The sequence below is a fragment of the Zalophus californianus genome, chromosome 17 (assembly GCF_009762305.2).
Source record: "Zalophus californianus isolate mZalCal1 chromosome 17, mZalCal1.pri.v2, whole genome shotgun sequence".
Taxonomy (NCBI): Eukaryota; Metazoa; Chordata; class Mammalia; order Carnivora; family Otariidae; genus Zalophus; species Zalophus californianus.
This window is the reverse complement of record NC_045611.1, coordinates 19,337,539-19,359,508: the sequence shown is the minus strand read 5'-3', so window position 1 is coordinate 19,359,508 and position 21,970 is coordinate 19,337,539. Positions and strand designations below refer to the sequence as shown.

The 21,970-nt window shown below is 53.2% G+C and overlaps 1 protein-coding gene across 2 annotated transcripts in view; it reads left to right on the top strand.

The window, feature by feature from the left end:
* The first annotated feature begins 640 nt into the window (after positions 1-640).
* CDH5 (cadherin 5) overlaps positions 641-21,970 on the top strand; it is a 41,316-nt gene continuing 19,986 nt past the window's right edge. For both annotated transcript variants that reach the window (XM_027618187.1, XM_027618186.1), the window contains exons 1-7: positions 641-794; positions 12,339-12,557; positions 16,449-16,737; positions 16,917-17,033; positions 17,956-18,120; positions 18,995-19,182; positions 20,590-20,840. In XM_027618187.1, the coding sequence (XP_027473988.1) occupies positions 12,357-12,557; positions 16,449-16,737; positions 16,917-17,033; positions 17,956-18,120; positions 18,995-19,182; positions 20,590-20,840 (1,211 nt within the window). In that variant the 5' untranslated portion in view covers positions 641-794; positions 12,339-12,356. The remainder of the gene's footprint in view (positions 795-12,338; positions 12,558-16,448; positions 16,738-16,916; positions 17,034-17,955; positions 18,121-18,994; positions 19,183-20,589; positions 20,841-21,970) is intronic.

Sequence of the window (21,970 nt, the reverse complement as noted above, 5' to 3'; positions counted from 1 at the left end):
CCACAGTCATATCAGAAGCAGAGCTAGGGCACTTGACTCCACTAGATATTCCCACACTCAAATGCCCCCCACAAACCCCAGCTGCTACCTTAGAGCTAGAACCCATGCCCGCCCCTACCAGGGAGAAGCCAATCTGGCCTTCCAGAGCCAAGAGCTGCTGCCTGTTTCCTATCTCCCATCCAGCCCACCCCCAAAGCTCCTGAAGCCTCCCCATCACCTGCAAAGTCTCCCCTCTCTCAGCATGTCATGGGTCACCTGGGAAGATCTGGCTCCAGGGCCAGGCTGACACAGGCTGGATCTCTGGCTCTGTACACCCCAGCTGGGTAAATAAGCACCTTAAACTTAGAGTCTCACTGCCCTGAGCTATAAAATGGGAGTGATGACACCTACCCTGAGGGTTACAAGGAGGATGAACTAAGGACCCTGGCAGGTGCTGGGCCCAAGACCCCAGAGCTGAGGCCTGCGGTCAGGGTGTGAGTTGAGCATCCCGGGCCAGATCTAAGCCTAGCCCTCTGTGGGGGTAGCCTGGCCAGGCCGAGGCAGCCGCCCACCACAGAGCCTGCCTATCTGCAGCCAGCCCGGCCCTCACAAAGGAACAATAACAGGAAGCCATCCCAGGGGGAAGTGGGCCAGGGCCAGCTGGAAAACCTAAAGGGGCGGCAGCCAGGCCTCCCTAGTCGGCCGGGTGTGGCTCTCCTCGAGAGGCTATCGACAGAGCTCCACAAACTCCACAGCAACTCAGCTCCAGACGGACAGTCTGACAGAACGAAGACACCTCTCAGCCCACGAGCACGGTAAGTGACAAATCTCTGCGCCCCACTCCACCCCATACCACGCTGCGAGGGTGCTCAGCTTCCCTGGGTGTAGAACGGTTGTTGTCGGGGTCCCAGGGAAGAGCCATTCCTTGGGGGCAGACCAGGTCTCCTCCTGGCTCAGAGCAGGGCCAGGAGAGTGCGCCTAGTGGTGGTGCCATGGGCACAAATGGGCATTCTCAGGATTGGGGGGGAAGGACTAGGCTCTCCCACATGGAGACTCTCCAACTCTGTGTGGCTTGAAGGCCCCTTGGCTTCCATCAGTGCCATGATCAGAGAGAGAACGAGTCTGTCCGAGTTGCCAGCACAGCAGAGGTAGAGGACCGGCACCAGGCCTAGTCTCCCCTTGCGTGGTCCCAAGGCCTGACATCGTCCCTCCTGCCCAAGTTCTGTGCTGGTATTGGGAGAGGAGCCCTGGAAGGGGAGCTCTGAGCCCCAGGCCCTCTCTGTCAGCCAGTGCCATTTTTAGACTAGGCAAGCTGAGGCTTATCTCTGAGCACCTGAGGCCCTGCCTATGGATCCTTCCCCACCCTGCCTTGGACACTGTGGGGGCCAGGTTTGAGCCATGGGAGCTAGAGTGATGCCCCAAGGTTGGGACCCCACAGCCTTCATATTTTAGGGAAGTCCCCCCAAAAGTGTTGAAGGCAGGCAGTTTAAGGTGAGATCCCCAGATCTCCCAATCCTTCCCATGTTGCTTTGGGAAAATTACTCAGCACCTCTAAACCTCCATGCTCTCGTCTGAACAGTGGAGACAGGGACTCGTTGTGCAAGTGGTTACAGGAACTGGAGGTGATAGAGTAAAAGGTTCCGTCTGATGGAGCTCATGATTCTACTACTGCCAATGAATCCATGAGTTTAGATGCATCCTTTCTCTGTTCCTCAGGGGAGGCAACTGACACTGGGTGAAGTAAGAGCGGGAGTGGGGATTTGAACCAGGATCGGCACCCCAAAGCCCAGACTCTTGCCAGTGCCAAGGAGTTCCTCCATGTCTCAGCTTTCTCATCTGTGAGCCAGAGGAAAGCAGTCTTTTCATGAGTCAGTTAAAGGAGATGGTGTGCACACCCAGTACTGGCACCAGGAATGGCTCACGGGAGGGGGACCTTCAAGAAATCACAGCTCAATGTCGCCACTACCCCAGAGCTGTGAATGTCATAAGGTTTTTGACCCCTGAGGTCAGTCAGTCCCCTGCAGGTGGGGGGGGGGGGGGGGGCAGGGGGGTGCAAGGGAAAGGATGTGGACTCAGCTCTTCCTCTGGCAAGCATTCCAGGCCAGGCTTGTTCCCTACCCCGCGGACAATGCTGCTGTGTGAAGGGGACAGACAGGATCCCCCAAGAGATGAAGGGCACTCTGGGGGAGGCAGGAAGCCCGGGCAGCTCAGAGGACTTAGGGAGGCTGCCGTGGCCACAGGGATTTTGAGAGCAGGAAGTGCCAGGAGGGCTAGCGACACTGAAGGCCACAGTTGCCAGGACCAGGGGCTCTGGCCCCCCTTCAGGTGGTGGGGAGCAACGGAGACCAGCCCTCTTTGGGCCCCCCAGTCTGGGGGGCAGCAGGTGATCTCCAAGGGGCCCAGGTGCTGCTAGGGCCCCAGGAAGCGCTGCCAATTCCTGCTTACCATTGTAAGGCAGTAGAGGAGGCATGCACTGGCCTCGCAGGGGTTAAGCTGCCCACCCTGCAGTTTCAACCTGACCAATTGTGCTGCAAACAAGAGCCGGACATGGGGGCAGGAAACCAGAGGGGCCACACGTATTTTCTGCCCAAGTTGGCTGACTCACAGCTCTGCTGCTGCCTCGGGGACACAAGGTGAACACAGAGGCCACTCGCTCTAGAAAAATCTTGGGCTTCTCACCTATGGGGACCCATCCCAGTTACTTCCGCACCTCTCCCCACCCCCTCAGCATCCCCGAAGCTACTAAAAGAATTCCCATTTGACAGAGGGGACCGCGGATGCCAGGTGCCGAGAGAGACCAAGCAGCCAGTCCCAGGTTACACAGTGAGCATGAGATGGAAGCAAAATAGGGAGTGAGGCCAGCCCTTTCAGACCCTACAGCCCCACCACACTCCACAGTGAAGCTCGGAGAGGGGAAAAGTCAGGGAGGGTTGAACCTGACAGATTAAGCCACAGAAGCGGGCATGAGGAGCCAAATGATCCTGGAAGGAATGTTCTAAGAGACAGGTCCTGCCCTGAGGAGCTTGGCTTCTGGCTAGAGATACTAAAAAGTCCATCCTAACCCAAGTCCAAGCAGATGCTGGGTGGAAAAATCCAGGAAGGTTTCCTGGAGGAGGAACACTGAGAGGTCTTAGGTCTGCTCTCTGACCTTCAGTCCTCTAATCTCTCTAGGGCAGGGGATCGACCAACTGGTCCCTAAACACATTCAAGGACCTCCAGTTTGTCTGTCTTGGGACACAGTAACAAGTCAGATCCGGGCAGGCACAGATACTGGGAAGAAGGGAAGCAGGGACCCCAGGGCCAGGCAGGCAGCGAATGAGATTTCCTTCTGGAGAGGAACAGAGGGGCATTAAGAGGTGGGCCCAGGGCAGAACCAGGAAATGAAGTCAGGTGTGAGTTGGCCAGCCCAGCCCACAGCCATCAGGCTGGAGTGGGTGAGTATGTAAGAGTCAAGACACCTGCATACCTACTAAGCACCAACTGTATACCAGGTTTCACACCGATGATTTCATTTAATCCTCCTGACCAGCAAGGCAGCTACTGTTGCCTCCATTATAGATGAGGGAGCTGGGGTTCAGAGAGGCAAGGGATGGGCCTAAGGCCACACAGCTCTTGAGCAGCTGGGCCAGTACAAATAAGCAGGTATGTGGGGCTCATTCTGTTGCTCCCAATGACTGCCTCAGAGCCTCAGTCAAAGTCAGGAAGCCCAATGAAGACTGGAAAAGGCTCCCTGCTGGGGGTGAGGGTGTTTTCTCCCTGAAGCTTGGAGCTGCCCCCATTAGAAAACAGGGGGTAGACTGGATGATCCTAGAGCCCAGAAACCCAACACAAAATTATGTGAAATCACAAATTAGGCCTGGTGAATTGTTACTATCTACTTGTAAGACTGTACTGAAGATTGAGGGACGGAGTTCAAGTTCAATGGGAATAAATACTGTGATACTGTGACCAGTGAGGTCTACCAGGGGTATGGAAAGGGGTAAGTGACACCCTGTGAGCTCGGTCCAGCCAGGCCTACGTAAAAGGTTCCTTGCACAGGGACAGGCACGTGTTTGTCAGAGGATAACCCTGTCGTCCTCAAAGAATCAAAAATCCTACTGGTGGTATGTCTGATATGATGGGCCATTCAAGATGCTACTTGGGGACAAGGAGGAGATTCTCTTGAGCTATACCAAGGATTGCACCTGCTCTGACCACCCAAGGTCTTATCTGTGAATATGCAAATTTGTGTTTTAAATCCTGCAAGTGAGGAGGGAAGCAGTGACAAGACCAGAACTGGAGACTGAGGCAGGCTGACAGGCAGCAGTGGGGACACTGACACCTCAAGGTCCAGGGCCTTAAGTTCATGCAGCGGGATGCTGGGACCAAGTGGAGACCTAGGTCCAGAACCCGCCTGGTCGGAGACACTCAGGCCAGGAGGCAGAGGCTGCACTAGGGGCAGGAGTCAATCAGAAGACCTCGTTAAGGAGGCAGGCCAGGGCTTGAAAAGAAGTAGAGCATTCACCCAGAGGACACAGCAAGAAAGGGCATTCCACACAGAGGCAACAGCCTGTGCAAAGAGCCTGCTGGAGAGAGGAAGAGCAATGTGCACTCCAGAAATGTCTAGCTCTCCTCATGGCTGGAAGGGGCAGGGAGAGAGGGGAGAGGAAAGCCAGCGGGATGGGCAGGGGCCATGCCATCCTGGGCCCTGAAACCAGGCTCGGGGTCAGGCTTCATCCTGCGGGGGGTGGACAGCCAAGGCGGAGTGGTCAGCAGGGGAGCAGCATGGTCAGCATGAAGGGGCCTCAAGATAGGGAAGCTACTGGTAGAACCCTAAAGGGAGGAGATTAGGTCTGGGACCCACCGGAACAGGTCCCCACCCTGAATTGAGCCACAAACCAAGAGAAAGCTCCAAGGGGCCAGTTATAGCTGCCCAATCCTGCCCCCCAACACACCCCATGCCAAGGCTCCCAGGGCCTCACCCTTCATCCTCCCAGTGTCTCACAGCTGCCAAGGCCCAGCGGTAAATGCTAGGGATCAAGTGGACAATGTGAGAGTCTGGGGACCACTGGCTCCAATCTCTGTCCCAGACTGAGAGGCTCAAGGCAACGGGGTGGGAAAGCAGTGAGGAGAGCCACCCAGGGCCACACAGGGAGCGGGGGCTCCAGCACTTGCCCTTCCCGCAGGCACAGCTCCCACATGTTCTGGGCTTTTCCTCCCAAAGCCCAGCCCCAAATCCCTGACCCAGGGCCTCTGGGCTAGAGTCCAGAGCCCGTGGGAGGTTGGGCTGGGAGTGGTCGTCCTGTCCACCCTCTGAGGCTTTGCCTGGGGCTGGGTTCAGCTGCCAGATCTTGTCCCGGCTGGTGGGGGTGTACTGCATGGGAGCGGAGAGGGCAGATGAGTGGGGACAGGGGTGTGTACTGTGTACGTATGTAGACACCGCTGATGGTGTTGTGTGTCCATGTGGTGTGAGGATGTCATGTGTGTATCCCTGACCTGCAAGCTTCTTCTACCCCACGCCAAAGGGCCCTCCAACCTGCCTGATAACAACTTCAGGCCCAGACTCAGCCCCTGGAAACCTCAGGCTTGAGCAGGGCTCCGGTCAGGTCAAGGAGCAGGGGTCTGCTGGTACTGGGCACAGGACCAGCCCAGGGGCACCCACCAGGCCACTCCGTTGAGGGGCTCCCAGCTGGGTCCAGGCTTCCTAGGGTCTATTTAGCTACAAAAGGAGCAGCTCCAGCTCTTCCCTTCCCCTCCCTTTGTCTCCCTCTGTGTTCCCTGAGTCTTCTTTAAACTCACAGAGCTGAGTAGAATTCACCGCACCTTCGAGACCAAACCCCAGTGACAGATGGGGCAACAAACAGAAAGGGACCAAAGGGATGTTTGCCTGATATCCCACAGCAGGCCACAGAGAAGGAAGACTCGCTCCTGGACTGGGACCCTCAGACCAGTCTGGGATCTGCTGGCCCCTCCTCCAGCTTCCTGCTCTCCTCCGTCAGCACACCTCGCAATTTAAAACTAGATACCGTTTATCAAACGGTTAGTATCCTAACATGGGGGTACAGCCTGTGTTTGTTCCCCACATGTAGCTCTGTGCCTGGCACACAGCAGGTGCTCAATAAATGTTTGCTGAGTGGTTATATAAGCCCAGGGCTCTAGAGGAGGCTTCCAAGAAGTGGGGACATGTGACTAAATCCAGGCAGAGGAGAGAGAACGCCAAGTGCAGAGGCCAGGAGGCTGTGACCAAGCCTGGTGGGTGTTAACGTCCTGCAGGCTGGGGCTGCTGCCAGAAGCCCACCAAGCACCCCGGGACCCAGACAGTAACTGGAGGGGAGTAGACAGAGGCACAGGCCCCCACACTTGGCTCCACCTTCAGAGCCACCCCTCAGTCCTCAGGCTCAGCCCAGCCATCTCCATCAGTGGTCCCACCCTCCATGGATGAAGAATTGGACCTGAGAGCTTTTGAAGGCCCCAACCTCCCATCCGGGCAGAGGTGAGCCCTGCTGTCCCCCAGATTCTCTGAGGCTCCTCTGCCCCTTCTCCTGGTTCCACGCCCATTCACCTTACACCACACACTCTGTCTTCTCCATCTGGGCCCTCCAGACCTTCCCAGACTGACTGAGGGCACAGAGAGCCCACCCTCATCCAGGAGAGCATTTGGAGCTGTCCCCAAAGGCCACTAACAAGGCTCCAGGGATGGAACCCCATCACAAATCCTGCACGACAGGGACATGGGCAGGCACCTGGCCTCTGCGTGGAGCTGCCAAGCAGGTCCCCGTGCCCCTCAAGGCTGTTGTCAGGCAAGATCCCGGGGCTGCTCAGCTGGGACTTTCTGAGCATAGAAATCACTTCCACACTCTTCAGACCCTCTGCTTGTCCGTCATACCTCAAATCCACCTGGCAGCATTCCGATGGCTCCCAAAACTTGGTGAAGGGTAAAGAGCTAAAGTAAGCCTGACCTCAGCTGCGGCTCTGACCACACCTCCAGAGGTGCAACCAAGGGCAATTCTGCTTCCAGCTGTGTGCTCTCCATCAGCAGCAGGAGGAGAAACAATTGTCTGACAGAACCCTTTCTCTTGGCCCCCATTTTGGAGGCCAAATTTCTAACACAAAAGGCAAAAGACCCAAATAAATGTGGCTTTTCAGATGGAAAAGTCCCTCAGGCCCCTCTGAGTTTGGGTGTGGAAGGAGCCCAGGATTCAGAAAAAGAGCTGGGTGAGGAGTTCTAGACCTCCCACTTCTGAGTTGTCTTTGTGCCTCAGTTTCTCCCTCTGGGATGAGGAGGCGGTAATTCCTATAGCCTGGGGATATGAAAACCAACTGAGACAGCATCTGTGAAAGCTAAGCATGGAGGATAGCTGTTTATTACCATTACATGTGAGTATCTCCAAAGAGTCGGAGAGACAGCAACACAGTGGGGAGCAGCATTTGGGGTGAAAGGCAGCCTCAATTCAAATCCTGGCTCCATCTCTTGCCGCCCTATGACCCGGGATGACTCATCCCACCCGTCTGAGCCTCACCCGCACAAGGGGATTACTGCCAACTACCTTGTAGTCTGCAAGGTTTAAATGAGATACCACACAGCACCGAGGAGGTGCTCGGGGCTGTCAACCCCATTCCACTGCCCCAGGCAAGAAGGGGCTGGCTTGAGAGGGCACTCCAGGGTAAGCATGCAGGTGGACATGGGATTATATGATCCTCACCTCCAAAGGCCTGCCCCCTCACTCACTGCTCACTGACAAGGAGCTGAGCACACACAACTCTCCCCCTGCTGCACTGGTGACACATCAGTGACGTGGGGTGACCGTGGGAGCCAGGGCCAGTCCTGTGTGTCAAGGGATTTCTCTCCAGGGCCCAAAGGAGGGCCTCCACTGGACAGAGACTAGAATCCAAGGGGCTTTTCTGCATGTCCAGAGAGTACTGTATGTGTGGAGCCAGCCAAAACCCACCAAGGGGTTAATGTCCCCTGTGAGCCATGTGGCCAAAGCCTGTTACTGGTGGCCTCTGCTTTACTTAAGTCCAGCTTGGTTATTCATTTGGATGATGGCAGCTGTCGGCCCTGAGACCACTAGCCCATCCACGCAGGCCCCAGCCAAGAGAAAGCCATGCTCCTGTTTGCTGTATCAGACAGGGTCCCAGGGGAAAACAGAAGTTACCTGGGGCAGGGGCGTCAAACGCAGGGTCTCTATGAAGGAAGTACTACAGAGCTGTGAGCGTGGTTAAGGGAACAAACGGGCTGTTGAGGCATACAGAAACCAGCAACAGTGGGAAGCTGTAAGCACCCCAGGGCTGAAGGCACAAAGGGGAGGCGTATTTCCAGAACCCAGTAAGGGACAGAACCGGGGGGTGCTGCCTAACAGGAGCTGTCAGCATGGACAGACGCAGCCACAGCAAGAGATGCAAACCAGAACAGAGAGCAACGGGGAGGAAATATCCTCCACTTCTGCCCTCCCATCCTCAGAGCTCCTACTGGAGCCCCTGGTAGCCAAACACTAGGAGTCAGGCCCAGGGTCAGATCCCCTGACACAGAGCAGAGCACAGGGACGGTACAGGAGGCACAGGGACGGTACAGGAGGCGCAGACCTGGCAGGGTGGGGACCCGCAAATCCCCAGCCTGAAGACTGGGTGTTAAGGAATAAAATGGTAAATTGACTACTCAGTGAAGCAGAACCAGTGTCAGAGAGGATTTGTCCATGTTTGGTTTCATTGTTAGTTACTGTTTTTCACAAATACTTTTGAATTCAGGCCTGAAAACAACACTGAGAGGTAGATGCTAGTGTTCCCATTGCACAGATGGTGAAACCGAGCCTCCGGGAGGTAAAACGTCCTGTGCATAGTCATGCAGTGACGAAGCAGTGCAGCTGAGGTACAGGAAGACCACAGAGCCCACGACCATCACCCCACGCCACGTGAGCCCAAAGAGGAAAGATTTATGTGTGACTTGTGGCTGGCCTTGGGGAGTAGGGAAGACACAGATGGGGCATGATGTTCTCCAGGAAGGAGAGGGTGCTGTGATTTGAGCCTGCGGCTGGGCCTGGGCATCAACCCTGGGACCAGGCCCAGGCTTGTGCTGCAATGGGAAATGCCCTGGGAAAGGCCAGGATGAGAGGGCCAGCCCAGGGTTCCTTTTCATCTCTCACCCCACTATCCCCTGCCCCAGCAGGTCCTGGTCACTCCACCTCAGAAGCATACTCCAGGGCCCTCCCCTCCGAACCCTGATCTGGGTGACAGTGACCACCACCCCCGGGTCTCCCCTCTCCCGGCCTGTCTCCTCAGTGCAGCTGCAACCTCTGCAAATCAGACCACATCGCTCTCCCACCCTCTTAAGGAAGAGCTCTCTCCCCAAGCTGCCCTACAAGGCCCCATGCAACCTGATGGTACCCATTTCCAATGGCTGAGCCAACAAACTACCCCAAACACAGTGACTCAAAACAACACGATTTATTTCCTTTTCATCTTACAGTTCTGGAGGGCTGAGGTCTGACAGGGGTTTCAGTGGGCTAAAAATCAGGGCTGTGTTCCTCTGGAGATCTAGGGGAGAATCTATTTCCTAGCCTTTCCTGGCTTCAAGAGGCCACCCACATTCTTTGGCCCGTGGCCACACATCACACCAATTTCTGTCTCCACTGTCACATCTCCTTTTACCTGATTCTGACCCTCCTGCCTTCATCTTTTAAGGACACTGTAATTACATTATGCATAACATGGTGCACATAATCGAGGACCACCTCCCTATATCAAGATCCTTAACTTCATCATATCTGCTCAAAGTTCTTTTGCTATAGAGAGTAACATATTCATAGGTTCCAGGGCTTCAGACATGGACATCTTTGGGGGGGGGGCTGTCACTCAGCCCACCACACTGACCTGATCACCTCTTCCTGTCTCTCACCCCTCGTTGCTCATTTCTACCTGACCTGGGGGCTTCTTTTGTTTCTTCAAGCACACCAACCAGTTTTCTACCTCAGGGCCTTTGCATGTGCTGATCCTTCTGCCTGGAATGCCCTTCCCCTGGTATTCCTAAGACTAACACTCAGATGCTGGCTGAAGTGTCATCTCTCTGAGAGGCCTCCCCTGACTCAGAGTCTTACTCAGCCACCCCCTCTCTCTGTTGCACCCCCCAATGTATCACTAGCTGGTGTTTTCCATATTTGCTTATTATCCTGGTGTTCCCACTATAGCGTGCAGTCCCTGAGGACAGGTCCCATGTGCCTTGCTCACTGTTGTACCCCAGTGCCCATTACAGAACCCACATATAGTAGGCACTCAATACCCATTTGGCTCAGTGCATGGGTTCTCACTCCATCCTGTCTAAAGGCCTGAGGACTCTCTCTCCTTGTTTCTCAGTTTCACTTCTGTTTGTTCTACTTTTTCATTTTTGAGTCACTTCTCACTTGAGAGGAAGAAAGAACCAAGACTCAAAGTTCCTTTGTAGGCAAAAAAGGAAATGACCCACAAGGCCTGGGCCCGGCAATGCTGGGGCAGGGGCATGCCGGCCACCTCCCCTGAGTCAGAACCAGCTTCCTGGCCAGCACGCCCAACCTTCCCAAGTCTTTGTTCACAGCCTTCCTCCCTCCTAGAATGGCTACCCTCTCCATGTCCTACCTCAATGGACACCAAGCCTCCACCAGTTCCACCACCTCACAAATGAGGAAACTGAGACCCAGAACCTCTCCCCAGGCACACAGCACGTGCGTTCTGGGGCATGCTCCAGTGCTCTGTCCCACCCAACCCTGGGAGCCTGCTTCCTCCTGGGCCAGCAGCAGGGACTACAGGGTAGGGGCCTCAGATGCTAAGATCAGCAGACCCAGAGGCCAGGCTAGCCCAGCACAGACATCCTGGGCCCTCACTGAGGACAGCATGGCGCCAGTGTCTCAGAGGAAATGTTACTAGAGTTTACAAACGTCCTGTAATGTTCAGAATCCAGGCTTTCCCTTGGGCCAAGTTGGGGGACAACCTGGGTGGCGGCCTCCCATCCAGCATCCAGTGAGTGGTCCTTCCAAGCAGGAGCCCTGGTTCCCACTCCCACCAACCTGCCCTCTGCCCCTGAACTTACCCAGGAGCCACAGAACGGTGACATAGGGGCCCAGCATGAGTAGACTAATGGGGTGAGTGGTGGGAGAGCACAGTGGTAGCCAAAGTCACAGCCTTCACCCACCACAGGGCAGTGGGGAAAAATCTCCCTTCCCCCTAGAATTCAGGATGAAGCCAGGCTCTGATTTCTGGGTGACCCACGATTCTGGTCCAAGCCAATTCCCTGTCCCAGGGGCTGCCTTTTAGGGTCTGCAAGCACACTGGGCCCTGCGCTTGATGCCTGCTTTCACATTCTAATGTCTCCATCTTGAAATTCTTAACACTTGAACAAAGGGTCCCACGCTTCCATTTTGCACTGGGCCCCACAACTTCATGAAGCCAGTCCTGTGAGCCCAGCCCCTCAATCCCCCACCTTCCCCCACTCCTGCTCTTGCAATAGTTTCTAAACTGATCACCAGCTGTGAGCTCTGGGCCTGGTGAGGGTCTGACCCTCTGGGCTAAGACACTGGGGTTTCCTAAGAGCTTTCTGAAGACAGCATCAAAGCCACACGGCCACAGGGGCTCTCGTGCCGGCGGGGGGCATGTTTGTTCAGAGGAGTCTTGAAGCCCCACCCCGCAGCAGCTGCTAGGACAAGAGCGGGCAGGGGGAAAAAACAAGAACTTCGAGGCCAGGCAGACTTGGTTCAAGTCTGGCTTTGGGGCTCACTGTCTAGGAGACCTGGGGAATGCTAACTAAACTCCTCTGTTCTTCGGCTTATTGGTCACGTGAGGGTTATAATTACATCCACTTTGAGAGTAACTAGGAAAATTAAATGAGATGACACACGTAAAGTGCTGGGAACAGTGTCAGGCTTGTAATAAGTACTTTGGCTATCACTGTGCTCTCCCCACCACTCACCCCATTAGTCTACCTGGTGTCCTCAGACACCAAGGCTCTATTCCCAGCCCCACCACCCGCTCCAGTGTGGACTTAACCTCTCGTGTGTAAAAGGAGGGTTACAGGGGTGCCCATGGCACTGGGCTTTGGGAGCTACCGTCAGCATCAGCATCACCCTCTCCTCCAGGAAACCTTCCCTCCAGCCCTCCTGGAGGTTCCACGGTCGCCTGCGCTCACTTCCACACCAGCACATGTGACACTTGAAGAGGAGGTGTTTCTGTGTCTGCCTCCCTCTCCCAGACCGGGAGCGATTTGGGGGCAGGAACGGCATCTGGTTCTGCTGGCATCAGCAGAGAGGAAAGAACAACAGAGTGAACACATGAGGGAACTTCCGGCGTCAGCAGGGAGTCTGCTCACGAGCCAGAGTAGTGACAGCTACGCCTTGGTGGGGTCTCCTCTCTCTCCCCAGATCGGTGCCTCTCAGAAGATGCAGGTGCTCATGCTGCTGCTCGCCTCAGCGGGCACCTGTCTGGGCCTGCTGGTGGCAACTGCGGCAGACACCAGCCCTGCCCGACCAGACCCCCCCAGCCTGCTGCCCACCCACCGGCGCCAGAAGAGAGACTGGATTTGGAACCAGATGCACATCGATGAAGAGAAAAACACCTCGCTGCCCCATTATGTGGGCAAGGTAAGGCTCAGGCCCTGGAGCAGGTGTGGCGGCAGCAGTGGGCAGGCACAGTGATGGTGGTGGTGGGACCACTGGTGACACATTCTGTCCTGGCTGTCAGGGTGGGGCCGATGGCTGTGAAGGTAATGGTGGTAGAGCGGATAGAGCTGGTAGAAGTGGTCATGACGCTGAAGGGAAAGGCGGTGATGGGGACAGTAGAGGGAAGCTGACGCCACAGCAGCTGGGGGTGGGGCCGGCCGGGGAATGTCCGCTCGCAGCCCGCCCACAACCAGCTAGCTGACTGTGCCCATGGGCTCCTCGGGCTCCCTAGAATGGTTGGGAAATTTCAATGCCTCAGGATGGCCACTCAGAGAGAAAGCTGCTTGACCAGGGTCACACGGTGAGACCCGGATAGAGCCTGAGGAAAACCTAGCCCTAGGAAAGCACAGGGTTCCCGACTTCCAACACAAATGTGAACTCTGCGTCATAGAGGAAAATGTCGTCAACCCACCTACATCTTTCCCAATGGGATAACTGTGCCATGAATCAGCCACTGATGAGAATGGCCAGCCCGAAGGAAAATCTGCGGGGTGAGTAAGGAAGAGCCACCAGAAAGCGGAAGCCACCTCCATCATGCGCAGCCCTGACACGAAAACCTTCAGAGGGCTTTCCTCTCCCAAGGGTCTTCGAGCAGCAGGAAGAGCATCAGGCCCGCCATCATCTGCTAAGAGCATTCACTTGGCACCTGGCATGGGGCCAGGGGACATAGAAGCCACATGCAGTCCCCACCCTGGGAAAGAACAGGGTGCTTGGGAGAGGCAAGGATGAGGCTCCAAGGATCGCCTCCTGGCTCCTAAAGACGTGATCTGAGGGAAGGAAATCTCTGTTTATCAAGGCCACTGTCTGGAGCCTTTGTTTACAGACTGGTTGGACAATGGAAGTGAGCTTTGAGCAGCCTTCTGAATCCACAAATATGGGTCAGCATGGCTTTTGGCATTAAGATGTTATATCCAAATATAGTGATAATTTTAAAAAGGGGGGGCTCCCAGAAACCCATAATCTCAGTCTGATTACGAGAAAAATATCAGATAAATTCCAGTAGAGAAGCATCCTACAAAATACCTGATCAGTACTCCTCAAAACTGTCAAAGTCATCAAAAATACTGAAAGTCTGAGAAAATGTCATAGTCATGAGGAGCCCAAAGAAAAGTCATGACTAGATGTAATGGGGTGTCCTAGATGGGCTCCTAGAGCAGAGAGAAGACATGAAGCAAAAACTGAGGGCATCTGTATGAACAATGGACCCTAGTTACTACAAATGTATCAGTACTGGCCCACTAATGATAACAAAGGTACCATACTAACATAATATCAACATAAAATGTTGATAATCATGGAAATTGGGAGCAGGATGCATGACAACTCTGTACTATCTTCTCAGTTTTTCTATAAATCTAAAACTATCCTAAAAAATTAAATGTTGGAGGGAAGGAGCTTTTTAGTATATGTGCTGCCGAAGTGAGCACGAGGGAAGGAGCTTACACTCAAATGGAATCTTGGGCAGAATTCCAATAAAATAGGTCAAAGCTCAGTCAGTCGCCATCACTATCCCTACCCATGTGGGTCCTAACACACACTGCCCCCCAGAACCAAGTTTGGAACTACCAGTTAACCCTAAGCAACTCACACAGAGTCCCAGACTGTCCCTTCTCCTTGAACCCCCACTGTTCCCCCCAAGCCACAGGTTGCAGAGCTGGGGCATTTGCTTCTTGCCTCCTGACCCACTGTTCGTCATATATCCTGGCCCCCGGGTCTTGGGACCCCCTCATGAACCCGCCTGGCCCCAGCACACCGAGGCCCTGCTCCACCCGAGGGGGAGGGTCCTCACTTCCGGTCCCCACTTCCTCACCTTGCAGAGTCTTCTCCAAGCTCTGTCATCTGGCTTCCCACCCCACCACCCCTCACCCCAGTGCTGCTCTCACCAAGGGCTCCAGGGTCTGCACTGCTGCTCAACCCTAGGGATGTCTTCCAGACTCAAGGGATTTGACCACACACTTCTTGATGCTCCCCCTCCTGTCTTGAGACCCACTCTTTCTCGGTTCTCCTCATCAGACACCTTCACTCAGGCTCTTGTTCCCTGGATCCTTACATATTGCCCTTCCTCAGAGTCTCAGCCCTGAGAGTAGGAATAGGGTCTGGCTTACCTCTGTGCTTCCAGTGTGCTGCTTGGCACCTTACAGGCATCTGATTTATATACTTTTAATTGAATTGAACTATATTTTTTGAACATTCTAACCATCTATGGGAGTACCACTTTACATGCATGAAATAGGATTCTCTTATATTCCTAAGGGTCTCTGTTTCTAAGATTCTATAAATGAAATGTTTAGCACTTCTAACCGAATATCTTTTAACATGTGGATCTACCATGAATAATAACAGGTATTTATTGAAAGCCTGTATAAGTTGCTTTACGTACATTAGCTTTCAAATCTTTTTCTAAATCTTGTTCCTGGGGCACCTGGGTGGCTCAGTCAGTTAAGCATCTGCCTTTAGCTCAGGTCATGGTTTCAGGGTCCTGGGATCAAGCCCCGCGGCGGGCTCTGTCCTCAGCGGGCAGTCTGCTTCTCCCTCTGACCCTCCCCTATCTCGTGCTCTGTCTCTCTCACTCTCTCTCAAATAAATAAATAAAATATTTTTAAAATTGATTTTAAAAAATGAATAAATCTTGTTCCTTAGGGCACTAATAGTACGTGTTACAAAGAAAAAGTATTCTTATTACAATGGGAAATCCTGAGTTAAAGCTCATTAGAGTTTTTTGCTATAGGGCTATGCATTGTAAATCTCCAAGAAGAGAACATTTTATGTACCATTCCAAAACTAAATTGACCGGAACCAGTAGTGTGCTGATAAATGTTTGACAACTGGTTCTCCAGAAGAAAAAGTCCTGATTCATAGCATTTGCTCATTTCCATGTGGAAATACTTTTACCATGTCTGTTTCAAGCTCCCAACTTGATGGCACTGAAGGCAGAGTTGTTTAAAGATACATATTAACACCACACCATGTGGTATTTCCATCATTCAACACATATACATAACCTCAAGAACATAGTAAAATGTAGTACAATCACAAGGAAGCAATGAATTTTGAGTAGGCTACCTTTGTTTTTAATAGGATTCATTTAATTGATAAGTTGATATAAATGAATTTTTAATAATGGCTGTGCTTAACAAGCAGTTCACAAACGTTCCTAAAAATGTAAGTCGGCTAGCTGGTGCAAGCCATCTCCCAGCTCAATGGGACCGAATTTTCGTGTGGAACAACAAGAGACACCAGTGTTTCCTGGAACTGACTTTCAAAAGTGCCGTTGTTCTGCCCATTAGAGCAGCCCAACATCAGAAGCGATATTATCTCCACTTTACAACTTTACAACTTTACAACTTTGCCCCTTACTAGTCACTTAAGCTCCTAAGCTCTCTCAGTTGCAACTCAGAGAGCTTAGGAGCTTAAGTGACAAGTAAGGGGCAAAATATCCCTTGCCTTCCATTGGCATCAAGTATACTCTTTCACTCAAAAATCTTTTTGTAAGCACCTGCGACATTCCAAGCGCTGTTCTAGGCCTACGAGGGCAGCGTGCTGGGCAAGTCCCACAAATGTGGTGTTCGCAGGGACCTGGCTGAGAACAACGCATGCTAATGACCAGTCAGAGACGCTTGTGAAAGATGCAGCTGCCACACTTAGGATCCCTGGCCAGCACCACACACGTGTCCACACACGCGCACATACAGGTGTGCACGTACACACCACGTACCTACATACACTTGTACGCTCACATGTGTGCGTGCACAATGACACACGCACACAGCCACCTCTGCCCATCCTCAGCTCACAGCGCCTCTTCTTTCCTAGATCAAATCAAGCGTGAACCGCAAGAACGCCAAGTATGTGCTCAAAGGAGACTCTGTGGGCAAGGTCTTCCGGGTCAGGGAGGACACAGGCGACGTGTATGCCTTTGAGAGGCTGGACAGGGAGAAGATCCCTGAGTACCACCTTACTGCCCTTGTGGTAGACAAGAATACCAACAAGAACCTAGAGTCTCCGTCCAGCTTCACCATCAAAGTTCATGATGTGAATGACAACTGGCCTGTGTTCACGCACCGGCTGTTCAACGCCTCTGTGCCAGAGATGTCGGCCGTGGGTATGTGCCAGCACTTTGCCCCCATGCAGGCTCCTCAGAACACGACGCAGCCTTTTCTCCCCCCCAGGACCTGGGGGAGTTGGGTTAGGGGAATAGCCTGGGCCCCACCTGTCCTCATCTGGAATGGGGCAAGGGGCCAGCAGTCCCAAGGCAGTAACCCCCGGATTCTCTTTCCTCAGGGACCTCCGTCATCCGTGTGACAGCAGTTGATGCAGATGACCCCACTGTGGCAGACCACGCCTCTGTCATGTACCAAATCCTGAAGGGAGAAGAATATTTTGCTATTGATGGTTCCGGTCTGTGTTACTAATGCTCCGGGGCAGGCACTGGCTTGGAGCGGGGTAGGGGTGAATATTCCACGTGCAGGAGCTGAGCGAAGTCTAGTCTGACAGGTGTCACCTATCACCCAACCACACTATCCTATGGAAACAGTTGCTTCTACCCATTAGGACAAGGTGGCTGGTGAGGGAGGAAGGAAGCAGACAGCTGCCAAAACACAGACTCCAGTCCAGGAAATAAACCAGGACCCAAGCTGTGACACAAGAATCAGAAGAGAATGCTGGTTAGCAGCTCTGGGTGTAGAGTAGGACTGATCCAGTTTCCAAACCCACTCCTGCTACTCATTCCCTCCAAAGACCTTAGTCAAGTCAAGTAACCTCTGCGAGCCTTAGTTCCCTCATCCTGAAGATGGGAAAACGTGTATCCATTCTGCATGGCAGCTGTGAAGCTTAAATGAAATAAAATATAGAGAATACATGGCCCATAGTAAGTATCCACTCAGTGTAACTTTAAAAACCATAAGGACTGAGTTTGGGGAGCAAGACAGAAGTCCAGGTGGTCAGGCCTGGGGCACACTGTCTTTCGGAAGGACGGCAAGTACAACAAAGCACAGAGACCACCCCAACCGATGACGTGCCAAGGCAGGCCATCACTAATCCATCATAGCTTTCCACGCGAAGCCTAGCCGTGGCCTCACACTCTTTCTCAACACCATGCTCCACGCAGCTAGGACCAATACTGGACCAAACTGTTTGGGCAGCTTTGGTCCAGCAGAGCAGAGTGTGAAGTGGCGGGGGGGGTGGGGCGGTGGCCAGCAGTTCTCAGCCCATCACCTGGGGAGCTTTTAAGTCAGGGAGTGCTCTCTGGTTAGGGCCCAGGCACCAGTATGTTCTAAAAGCCCTTCAAGTAACATACCTGCTGCTGGCACACTTTTTGCAGGACTCATTTTCACGACAACCAAAACCTTGGACCGAGAGGTGCAGGCCAAGTATGAAATCGTGGTGGAAGCACGAGATGCCCAGGGCCTCCGTGGGGAGTCAGGCACAGCTACGGTGCTGATCACTCTGCAGGACATCAATGACAATTTTCCCATCTTCACCCAGTGTGAGCTCTTCCCCCAGGGCCCTGGGGAGGACGGGGGTTGGGAGAACCCAGATTCAGTGACCTGGGGGATCTTATGGAGAAGCCCAGAGTCCCTCTATCTGTCCCTTGACCCCAGGGTGGGTCCATGGCCCAGTAAAGTCATTTTGGCACAGGCAGAGGCTCTGCTCCCCATCCCTGCACACATTCCCAAGGCTGTCCAAATGCCACCTGCCACAGCGCCCTCACAGGCCACAGGGAAATCACGCTCCCTGCTGTGTACCACTACTCTGTCCTGAATCCCACTACCAGAGAGGAACAGTTTCGCCCAGTTTCTATGGGCTCAGAAAAATCCAGGCCCTAGCTAGAAAATCCCTGTGAGCTGGTGAACAGGGGTATGGCAAAGTTCCATATCCAGAGCTGAGGCTGGGCCCTGAGCCCACCCACAGACTGATTCTCTCTCCACAAAAAGTGTCTGACAAGAGCTTTTCCCATGCCCTGGTTAGGGCTGGGAAGGAAAGTCAGACGGTCCATCATTTATACCCTCCAGTGCTGAGGTGTAATTCAGAGGCTCAGCCATCCCAAGGATAGCCTGAAGTGGCCTCACTGTAGTACATGACAGAAGCTCACTAAAGGTAAGACTTGTCTCTCTTGTCAAATGATAGGTCCCCTAGCAGAGTACCTAGCATACAGTAGGTCTCAATCACTATTTGTTAAATGGATGGACGGATAGAAGGACAGATAGAGCAGAAAGTCTTTGCCCTGGGACCCCAAATTCCGGAGGTTGTATTACTATTATTATTTTATTGTGCCCATTTCCTGTAGAAAAATGTATTAGGATAATACAAGGGTCTATCTCATTAACCCAATGCCCTTGGGGGCACCCTATTTGCATCAGCCAAGTACACATTTGCCGTGCCTGAAGACATCCGTGTGGGCAGCTCCTTGGGCTCTCTGTTCGTTGAGGACCCAGACGAGCCCCAGAACCGGATGACCAAGTACAGCATCGTGCAGGGTGAATACAGGGACACCTTCACCATCGAGACAGACCCCAACCACAACGAGGGCATCATCAAGCCCATGAAGGTTTGTAGGCATGCAGCAATGACCTCAGATGTGGGGTTTGGGGCTCCCTGCATTCCCAGGACTCATCCAGGGGCTACCGCAAGGTCAGAGGCCATCAAAGGTGTCCATTCTGGGTCAGCTCAGAGCTGGTCTTGTGCTCTTTGAGTTTGTGACCCCGGAGCTGGGAAAGGGGAGCCAGGAGAGAAGGGTCAGTGCCTTAGGCTGGGTTACCCCAGAGGCAGACCTTAAGGCAAGGATTTGGGTGTAAATCATTTTCTTGGGTAGTGATGCCCCAGGACCAGTGCCACATAAAAGGAAGAACAGGCTCCCTAACTATCAGGTTATCACTGCGGGCAAGGGGGGCACAGTCCCACTGTGGACATCTGAGGAACGGTGTGGAATAGGGCTCAGAGTTGCAGGAGCTGAGCGGGAGGGAGCTGCGGGGTTGGTTGAGGGCTCCAGGGGGCTTTCACTCTTGCACTTTCTGACCCTGCCCTGGGCACCCGCGTCACGGAAAGCCCCAGTAGTGTCACAGGCACTTGCAGCAGAGAGCCACAGCAGGGAAGGAAGCAGTGAGTGCTGTGGGGGTGGGGTGGCCACTGGCAGTGGCTACTGCAGACAAAGCAGTCAGACCAACTAAATCTGAAAGAGGAGGGAAGGGACACAAAATGCCTCTAGAATGGCCATGCTGAGGACTGGGGCCACCTGGGCCAGGGATGACCCATCTCAAAGGGGACATTCTAGAACCCCTCTGCCCAAGCAGGGCCACTCCCCCAGGAGCACTCTCCTGAGGCTGTCCCTGCTCCAGCCCTGCACTGGGGACTGGAGACACCCAGGGGACTTGTACAACCTCCACAGCACCAAGCTCCCAGCGAATGGGGAAGACACGCATAGACCAACAGGGTAGCCACACATAAGTGTTGCAGCTACCCATGCAGGGAGCAACTGCCTGTGTCAGGGGGGCAGGACAGGTTCTGAGAAGATGTGATTACCTTTGGATCTGTCTTCTTGAGGGGTGAGTAGGAGTGTGCTAAGTGGGCAAAGGCAGGAGAAGCATCTTGAGCAAAGACATAAGGAAAAGGCACATTCTTAAGGAGCTGTGGCTAGAACTACTAGCTGTGATCCCCTAGAGAGCAGGACAGTGGCTCACCCACTGTGTGTCCTCAATACTTAGAACAGGGCCAGTCACAGAGCTAGGGTTGGGAGGCAGCCCTGAGGCTGCTGAGATGCAGGGGGGAGGGAGGGCAGCCGAAGACAGCCAGCCAGCCCCAGCCGCTCCCCCCTTCCCTCCTCTTGATGACCCTGGAAACATTGCTTCTCCGGGCCACAGCCCCCCTCCCATCTGTAAAACTTGTGGGGTTGCTGTGAAGATCACATGTCATGTGCTTGGCTCAGAGCAGGTACTCACCATACTTGTCCCTTCCACAGCCCCTGGACTATGAATACATTCAGCAATACATCTTCACCATAGAGGCCACAGACCCTACCATCAACCTCCACTACCTGAGCAGCGTCTCCATCCGAAAAACTGCCCGTGTCATCATCAACGTCACAGATGTGGACGAGCCCCCCAACTTCAAGCAGTCCTTCTACCACTTCCAGCTGCGGGAGAACCAGAAGAAACCTCTGATTGGCTCAGTGCTGGCCACAGACCCTGACGCAGCTCGGCGGAGCATTGGGTAAGCGGGTAGAGGGCGTAAGGGTGGTGATGACCATGATGATCCTGGCACTGAGGTTCTTAACACTTGCTGGACTGACACCAGGACTCAAATGGGGAAAATGGCTTCTCCTGGCACATACATGGGACATGGCAGAGGCAGGACTAGAAGCCCAAGCTCTTCCACTGACCCGAGTGGCCAGGTGGGATCCTGTCTTGCCCAGGCACCCCACCCAGCATGGTCCTGGCCATGAGAACTGTCCAGGGCTGCTCTACCTTACAGTGGCTCCCACAGGTCCATCTAGGGAGATCGGATGGCGAAGAGGGTAACCAACTGAGGACACACGAGAAACCCCTCCACTAAATATGTTTTACTAAATTTGCCTTCCCAAAACCACAAAAGGAAAAAGTGTTCATTTCACAGTGAAACAACACAAAGATCTAAAAAGAAAACCTCAGTAAACCCCACTCATGTTCATGGTTTGAGGTGGTCCTGTCACACCTTTTCTTCATGACTACACAAACATCTGTGTACATTCATGGTAGATTTGTTGTCTGTCTGTCCGTCTGTTTGGGGGTTTTGATTGCTTTCAAAATGTTTGGGATCACACCACACCCATTTCATCACCACCTGTTCTATCTCCACTAGACTCCTCGCCCCTACCCTCTGGGACCAAAAATATAGATCTAACCCATACATACATTCTAGAGCCATGTAACAGTTTATTTTAATCCAATCTCATTTTATTCCAGAGGGGTAGCCAATTGTGCTCACACCATTTATTAAATAAGTCCTCATTTTCCCACCTTTGTTGTATAATATGCCCAAATCTATTTCTGAATCCTCTATTCTGTCCACTGTTCTGCGGCAAAGCCATTCTGTTTTATTGCAACAGCTTTATACTAAAACTCAGTAGGTGTAAGCCAAGTCCCTCCCTCACTGTTTTTTTACTTTCTACAGCTTTTATGCATTCTCAAACACTCTTTCATACGAACTATAAAATTCTTTTATCTGTTTAAAAAAAATTAGAATTCTAATGAGAATTGCGTTATACCAATTCAGGGAGAATTAGTATTTCTATGATATTAGCTGTTCTTATTAAGGTCAAAAAACATGTCCCCAAAAATGGAGATTTGGGCCACATCGCACAA